Source organism: Lepisma saccharinum, chromosome 1 (assembly GCF_977018435.1).
Source record: "Lepisma saccharinum chromosome 1, izLepSacc3.1, whole genome shotgun sequence".
NCBI lineage: Eukaryota > Metazoa > Arthropoda > Insecta > Zygentoma > Lepismatidae > Lepisma > Lepisma saccharinum.
Genome location: NC_139229.1, coordinates 2839517 through 2848095, shown reverse-complemented (window position 1 = coordinate 2848095; position 8579 = coordinate 2839517). Strand labels below are relative to the sequence as shown.

Sequence of the window (8579 nt, the reverse complement as noted above, 5' to 3'; positions counted from 1 at the left end):
ACTCACAAACAGCCATGCCCAGGGCGGGATTCGAACCCGGTACCTCTCGCGTCGTAGCATTTAAAAGTTAAATTGATTAATATTTTTTACATACATACGAACATGGGTCAACGATAATATTTAATTATTATTATCATTATTAATAATAATAATTCTTTAGATGACGGGAAAAAATGGGCGAAAAAGGGAAATGTTACCCCTTGCAAAGGGATTGAGGGAACACTGGTGCAGTGTTGCCACATGAAGGGAAATTTCCCTTTTGCAGGGAAATTTGGACCGAATTTTTGGTTGGAATTAGTACCACAACACTTTTTCCTTGTCTTCTTCTAATACGTAGCGTAAAAGGTAGGCATGCGCATGTGCTAGTGCAACGTCATACCAATGACGTCAGACTTGAACTTAAATGTGGATCTTGAATCTTCAGGGCCAAACAACACGATTCAGGAGCTCTTGTTTTAAATGGCGGCGTAGCAACATCATTACTTAAAAACTTGAACGAAGAAAGAAGTCATTTATTGCGGAAGACTTCCCTCAAAAATAGGCACAATAAAATTGGAAATAATTAATTTAAAACGAAAGATTGCCTCACATTCGGTACATTTTAAAATTGTATCAGAATTCTTAGGTGACAGATTAATCAACACACTTGAGCAACAAAGTGTTGTGGCAGCAATACATTCAAACCTTTCCTGCAACGAAGTTGTTAGATATTATGTGAGTTGGCACCTGGCAATATTGTTTACTCTGTTTTCCGGGCAATAGCCTGTGCAGTATTTTCCTTGTTCTATGCTGTGTTATATTACTGTCATCCCGCGCAGAAAAAGTATGAAGATTGTCATGTTTTTTTACTGTGTTCTGTACATGTTCTTGAGAATATAGCCAAAGGATATTAGCAGCGAGTCTTTTATTTCTCGATCCAACATTTATTGGCGACCGTGACAGGACCTGTCTTTTCTTTCTGTGTTGGACCGGAGAAGAAGTAAGTGCAAATATCGGAAAAATGTCAACGGACATTGATCGTCTCAAGAAAAGCCGTGCAGTGGCTAGGTCAGCTTTTACACGTGTTTCGGAGAAGGTTGCAAATGAGTTAGCGATGCAAACTCCGGACAGGAATGTTATTCAAGCAAATATCCAGTTGCTTGAAAATAAGGCAAGTGATCTGCATGCTGCTGACATAACTGTTTTTGATTTGATGTTGGAATCTGGTGCTAGTGAAAATGAGTTAGGGAAAGAACAGTCAGTGTCGGATGATTATCAGTGTTCGTTCAACAAGCGACGTATTGAAGTGTCGAACTTTTTGAAGTTGTCGGAAGGAAACTGCTGTCAAGGCGAGTCGTTTTCGGAAGTAAAGAATCGAAGATTCAAGTTACCTAAAATCGAACTGAAGAAGTTTGGAGGGGACTTGAAAGAGTGGTTACATTTTTGGGGACAGTTCAAGAAGATCGATGAAGATGATACAATTCCTGCAGAGGACAAGTTTCAGTATTTGATACAAGCGACAATTGAAGGTTCTCGTGCACGCCAGCTTGTGAACAGTTTTCCACCAACAAAAGAAAATTACCCGAAAGTTGTGCAGTCCATGAAATCACGTTTTGGTCGCGATGATATGCTCGTGGAAGTGTACGTGCGTGAACTGCTAAAATTGGTGTTACAAAAGGTGTTGAACCGTCAAGAAAAAATTTGTTTGAGCACTTTGTATGACACACTGGAGTCCCAACTTCGAGCATTAGAATCGATGGGTGTTACCAGCGACAAATATGCAGCAATGCTGTTTCCATTGGTGGAGTCCAGTCTCCCAGAGGATTTGATGCGTGTGTGGCAGAGAAGAACATTGTCTGCTGCTGAGGAAAATAATGAGACAACACCGACCGGAAGACTGCAGTCCTTGATGTCATTCCTGCGATCTGAAGTGGAAGGAGAAGAACGAATCAACCTTGCAGCAGCTGGGTTTGAATTGGATGGTGCAGCAGTGAAAGTTCGGAAGAAAAGGTGTTCTCCACCGCGTCAGCCTATTATCCCCAGTGCGACAGATTTGTTGAGTGTCAGTGGTGGTAGGGAGAAAAGTTGTGTGTTCTGTGGTGGTAAGCACAGTTCATATGATTGCTTTAAAGCCCAGAAAATGTCTCTCTCTGAAAGACAGAAGGTTCTAAAAGATAAAAAGCATTGTTTTGCATGTTTAAAATTTGGTCATTTTTCGAAGAAGTGCAAGGCCAATTTGAAATGTATTGTTTGCAAGAAAAAGCATGTTGTATTGATGTGTCCTAATATTTCAGACAAAGATAATGATTCTGACCATTATTCTGAAGGCAAAGAATCAAATGCTGAGGTAAACAATACACTGATAAACCAACTTGAAAATCCGCATGTATTCATGCAGACATTGGTAGTAGATTTGAAAGGTAACTACAATAGGAGCAGGAATGTGAGAGTTCTTATTGACACAGGTTCACAAAAATCGTATATATGCAAATCTCTTGTAACAGGTATGGGTTATAGCTCCATTGGCAAACAAAGTTTGATACATTCACTATTTGGTGGTACCATGTCTAGTCCTTGTAATCATAATGTTTATAATGTTAAGGTATGTAGCATTGAGAGAGAATATTCGTGCACATTTGATGTTCTTGATCAAGATACAATATGTGGTGAGATTCCTTATGTAACACCAGGTGTTTGGTTAAATGAGCTGAACAAAAGTCAAATAAGGTTAACAGATACTGGTAAGATGAAAGGTCCAGTTGAAATTCTTATTGGTGCGGATGTTTGTGGTAAATTACTGACTGGCCATGTTGTGAAATTAAAGTGTGGTTTAGTGGCTGTGGAAACTCAGCTGGGATGGACACTTATGGGTAAAGTTCCAGGTGAAAACAGAAAATCAGATACAGCTTTGTTGGTATCGAATTTATATGTTGGTGAAGCCATAGCTGATCTGTGGGAACTGGATACCATAGGAATCAAGGATCCCATTGCCAAGAAGTCTGCGGAAGAACACACACTGGCTGTCAAAGAACAATTTTTGCAGACATTGACATTCAATGCTGAAGGAAGATATGAAGTACAGTTACCATGGAAGGAAGATTGTTCGCCTCTCCCCACCAATAAAGATCTAGCAGAAAAACGACTTTGGTCAACTACACAGAAGTTGAAACAAGAACATCTGTTGCAGAGTTACGATGGAGTGCTACAAGAATGGTTGTCCGAGGGAGTTATTGAGGTGGTTCCAGAGGATGAAACAGAGAATTTTGGCCATTACTTACCCCATCGACATGTAGTGAAAGAGAGCAGTAACACGACAAAAATTAGACCAGTGTTTGACGCTTCTGCTAAAGTAAAAGGACAACAGTCTTTGAACCAATGTTTAGAACCTGGACCCAACTTGATTGCTCTTATTGCTGATATTTTACTACATTTTCGGAAAGGAAAAATTGGAGTTATAGCAGATATTAAACGAGCTTTTTTACAAATTGCTGTACACCCTAAAGATAGAGACTACCTGAGATTTCTCTGGTGGCACGATATTAATACTGGAACGGTTCAAGAATTCAGACATACTCGTGTAGTGTTTGGTGTTACGAGCAGTCCATTTCTGTTGGGTGCTGTTATTGAACATCATTTGGATCAAGCATTGCAGAGTTGTCATTTTGGGAAGGAAGACTTAGCTTATACAGAAGATACTATTTTAAAATTACGAGGTTCCTTTTATGTGGACAATTGTGCCACCAGTGTAGACAATCACAAAAATCTCCATAAATTTATAAGAGAATCACGTGCAGTTATGGCTGAAGCAGGTTTTGACCTTAGAGGGTGGGAGTATTCAGTCCCTCAAAGGGTTAATGAGGACATTAGCCCTACTTCAGTGTTAGGACTCAGTTGGAATCCTCAAGCCGATACATTTACAGTTAATTTTGACATTGAAGATGTTGAGCTCAAGACAGTTTCGAAACGTGTGAAATTATCTGTAGCACACCGTATATTTGATCCTATAGGTTTTACTTGTCCCGTGACTCTTCTACCAAAATTGTTACTTCAGCAGACTTGGGCAGAGGGGCTCGGATGGGATGAGCAAGTTAGTGAAGAAATAAGAACACAGTTCTTAAACTGGGTACGAGAATTGCCGATGTTGAAAGAGGTAAGGATACCCAGAAGTTTCATGGGCTGGGATTATGAATCCAATGAACTTAACTCTATGAGCATTCACGTGTTCTGTGATGCTAGCAAAGTGGCATATGCATCAGCAGTTTTCATGAGGGTAGACACAAGGAGAGGTGTTAGCGTACAATTGATTGAGGCAAAGGCACGAGTGGCTCCAAAGAATAGTACAATTCCTCGGCTAGAATTGCTTGCCGCAATGGTGGGGGCAAGGCTAGCAACCAGGATTCGAGAACATTTGAATTTAAAAGATAACTCCATTATCTTTTGGACTGATTCTTCTACGGTGCTGACTTGGATTCGACGAGAAGGAGTTTGGGGAGTATTTGTTGGGAACAGAGTTAAAGAAATTAGAAAACTGTCTGATCCCAGTGCATGGAAATATGTACCCAGTGAAATGAATCCAGCTGATTTTCCTTCAAGAGGTTGTGATGCAAGGCAGTTGTTGAGATCCTTATGGTGGGAGGGACCTCATTGGTTGAAAGGGGATCCGTGTGAGTGGCCACCGATGGAGTTTCTTATCAACAAGGAGGAAGTTGACAGAGAAAGAAGGAACGTGCTACCTTCATCAACGATGCTTAGTATGAAAGCTCAAGATGCTGAGTCTAGATGGTATTACAGATATTTCTCTAACTATAACCAAGTGATTAGACTCATTGGATGGATCAAAAGATTTTTGTATAATAGTAGAAATTCGCAGACTCATAGATCTGGAGATCTTGGTGTTCGCGAACTTCAGGAAGCAGAAAATGCAGTATTAAGACTAATACAACAAGAAGCATTCCGAGCAAAAGATGACAAATCCCTTTCCTCTTTGTGCACATATGAGGGCAAGGACAAGATTATTCGCTTGAAAACCAAAATTATTGCCAGAGAAGATACTGAAAATTTCAGGCTTCCCATAGTTCTTCCAGCACAACATCCAGTTGTTAAATTGCTGATAATGTATTGGCACAAGAAAGCATGTCATGCAGGTGTAAACATATTACTAAGTATTTTAAGAGAGAACTTCTGGATCCTTCGTGGTAGAAGAGCTGTACGTTCAGTGCTCTCGAAATGTGTTACTTGCAGGAGACACGCAGCCAAACCAATCCAAGCTCTTCCAGCACCATTGCCAGCTGATCGAGTTAGAGATGCTAATGTATTTGAAGTAACAGGTGTGGACTTTGCAGGACCTGTTTATCTTAAAGATGGCAAAAAGGCATGGATATGCCTTTTTACATGTGCAGTATATAGAGCCATTCACTTAGAGTTAGTTACTTCTCTATCAACTGGGATTTTTATCCAGGCTTTTAGACGATTCGTGTCAAGGAGAGGCAGACCCTCTGTAATCTACAGTGATAATGGTACCAATTTCAGAGGAACTGAGAATGCATTTATGACACTCGATTGGAAGAAAGTTGAAGAATATTCCACAGCTCAGCGAATCCAGTGGAAGTTCATTCCACCCAGTGCAGCCTGGTGGGGTGGTTTTTGGGAGAGATTGGTTCGTGTCCTGAAGGGTCTGTTGAAAAGAACACTCGGAAAATCAGTTTTGTACTACGAAGAAATGACAACAATCCTCTGTGACTGTGAAGCCATAATTAATTCACGTCCACTTACCTACATGTATGAAAGTGAGACAGAATTAGTTCCTCTAACACCTGCTATGTTTTTACAAGAAATCAGGGAGACGGGTGTACCTGATTGTGACCATGTGGATTCTTCAATGCTCAACAATCGTCTCCGTTACTGTCAGAAGTTGAGACAAGATATCAGGCATCGTTTCAGGAATGAGTATCTTGGACAGTTAACGCAAAAGGCCATAAACAGAGCATGTGGGTCTGTCAGGGTAGGAGATATTGTGTTGATTGGTTTTGACAATATGAAAAGATATAATTGGCCATTGGGTTGTGTAACTGAGATTCTTCCAGGTAAGGATCAAGTGACAAGATTGGTACGTCTGAAAACTTGCCATGGTGAACTACTTCGTCCTGTCCAGAGATTGTATCCATTGGAGGTGACTGCAGTGGAGGGTGAAGCAATGAAGAGTTCATTACCTAAACCACAAACCAAAAAGAAACATCAGAAAGACATTCTCCCTCCCACTGAAACCAAACCTTGTACCACACGTAGTGGGAGAGAGATAAAATTACCTAAGAAACTATTATTGTTTGATATGCCAACTCAGGTGGGAGGATGTTAGATATTATGTGAGTTGGCACCTGGCAATATTGTTTACTCTGTTTTCCGGGCAATAGCCTGTGCAGTATTTTCCTTGTTCTATGCTGTGTTATATTACTGTCATCCCGCGCAGAAAAAGTATGAAGATTGTCATGTTTTTTTACTGTGTTCTGTACATGTTCTTGAGAATATAGCCAAAGGATATTAGCAGCGAGTCTTTTATTTCTCGATCCAACAGAAGTGTTGTGGCAGCAATACATATCCGTTTCGTATCATTCCCACTAAATGCTTGCCACATGTGGAGAAATATTTCATTTTAAACTTTATTTCTACATATTTTCAAGGAGTTCTGCCATTATTTTGTGAAATAATGGTTAATTTTTAAAGAGCGTCTCCCATCAACCCAGAGTGTTGTGGCAGCAATGCATACTCGTTTCTTATCTTTTCCACAACATACATGCCATATGTTTTGAAATACCTGGTTTAAATTTTATATCTACACTTTTCAATGATTTCCGTCATTTCTATTATTTTTTTTTGTCGGATAAAATTTAATTTTTAAAACGTCTTCCTTCAACCCACTTCTACAATGAAATGTTGTGGCAGCAATACCCTATCCGTTTCGTATCTTTCAAAACTAAATGCATGCCACATGAAGAAAATATTTTATTTATACATAATTTCTGCTTTTAAATGGATTTTCTCAAGGAATTATGCCATCAATTTGTGGAATAACGAATATTTACAAAGAGCGGCTTCCTTCAGACCACTTCAGCAACAAACTGTTGTGGCAGCAATTCATTCAAACCATTCTTGGAACAAAGTGTTGTGGCAGCAATTTATGGCCATTCTTTCAAAACACTCCTGCAACAATGTGTTCTGGCAGCAATACATATTTGCTGCTTATATATCGCACTGCATGGTTGTTGTATGGGAAAATAATACATAATTTCAGTTCATAACCCTTTCCTACCATTCCTGTTGCTGGTATGGCACAATTAAATAGATTTCTCATTAAAATGTCATTTCCATCTTTACAAGAAATTCCGTCATTATTTTATTGAGTAATGAATATTTTTAAAGATAGTCTTCCTTCAAACATTTGTAACAACCATTATAATATTTATTAAAATGAGCAGCTTCCAAATAATAAAAAAAAAAAACTTAAATGTAGCTTATTTTGTATTGCTTTTCAACACTGTTGGCTAATCATGTAAATAACCTTGGCCAAGATTCGAAGCAAGAATCTGTTACAACGGGCATATGAGCCAATCTGACTCATTAAAGTAAAGGCAGTGCACATATTGTCATGAGATGTTTTACTTGTCACTGCCAGGAGCGAGCAAGACCCAACAATATGATTTTCATTTCGTGCAAATTCTTATGTAATGTGTGTGAACCAATATTAAATTTTGGACATTTTAAATTAATTTAATTGGTGTACAATTACTGTCGGACTAAACATTTTAGATACTCCAGTTTGGACTCCATTTAAAAATGATCCAGTAGACCTACATACAATACAGCAATCATTTGCAAAATAAAAACACACAAAAAAAACCTGTTAGCATAGAATAACGCAGAATCGAAAAAGCTAAATTTTGCTGCAACATAAATGTCTACTGGTTAATTTCTAATTGGAGTCCAAACACTAGTATCTATAATTTCTATTCTGTCAGTAGGTGTCTGCCTCCCTTTTTTACTTCTAGAGGATTGAGATTTGTCTTAACGCAATCCCTGGGTGACAACTCGTCTTTCCAACCCTCTAGCTGGTGGAAGTAGCAGTGTGTTACTAATTCATGGCTTCAATTCTCTGGAGTTACGTTTGTGGTGCCATGTTGCAAACGTTTGGTGACAAGATGATCAGTCGACAACCCAATCTATTAGGGCACCAAGGCAGCCAAACATAAACATAGATCTGATGGAGGATATAGCACATGAAATGTAAATTACTTTAAACTATACAGTGAAAGCCCCTCTCACCAAGGATTCTTGGAAATTATATTCTTATATGTGAGAAAATTTAATGATGTTGTTTATAATTGAAATTTTGTAAAAATAAGTGCACATCATTCTTTTCCCTTTTGCATAAATTATAACCTACTGTGCTGTCATTCATTCTATAATGTGTAGTGAACTTGTGAATGAAACAGTATGTAATTGTGAAGTTAGTTTAAACTATGTGCATTTGTCATTATTAAAAAAAAATATTAATTAAGTTCTTACATGTAGGACTTGAGTGTACCTCGTATCAAGCTGCTCCTGTG

The 8579-nt window shown here is 38.7% G+C and overlaps 1 protein-coding gene across 1 annotated transcript; it reads left to right on the top strand.

The window, feature by feature from the left end:
* The first annotated feature begins 1000 nt into the window (after positions 1–1000).
* On the top strand, positions 1001–6334 carry LOC145979626 (uncharacterized). Its single transcript, XM_083112592.1, has one exon. The coding sequence runs from the start codon at positions 1001–1003 to the stop codon at positions 6332–6334; it is 5334 nt and encodes a 1777-aa protein (XP_082968718.1).
* Positions 6335–8579: the final 2245 nt, after the last annotated feature.

Coding starts and splice junctions, on each gene's coding strand:
- LOC145979626 (XM_083112592.1), top strand. CDS start 1,001: ATGTCAACGGACATTGATCGTCTCAAGAAAAGCCGTGCAGTGGCTAGG.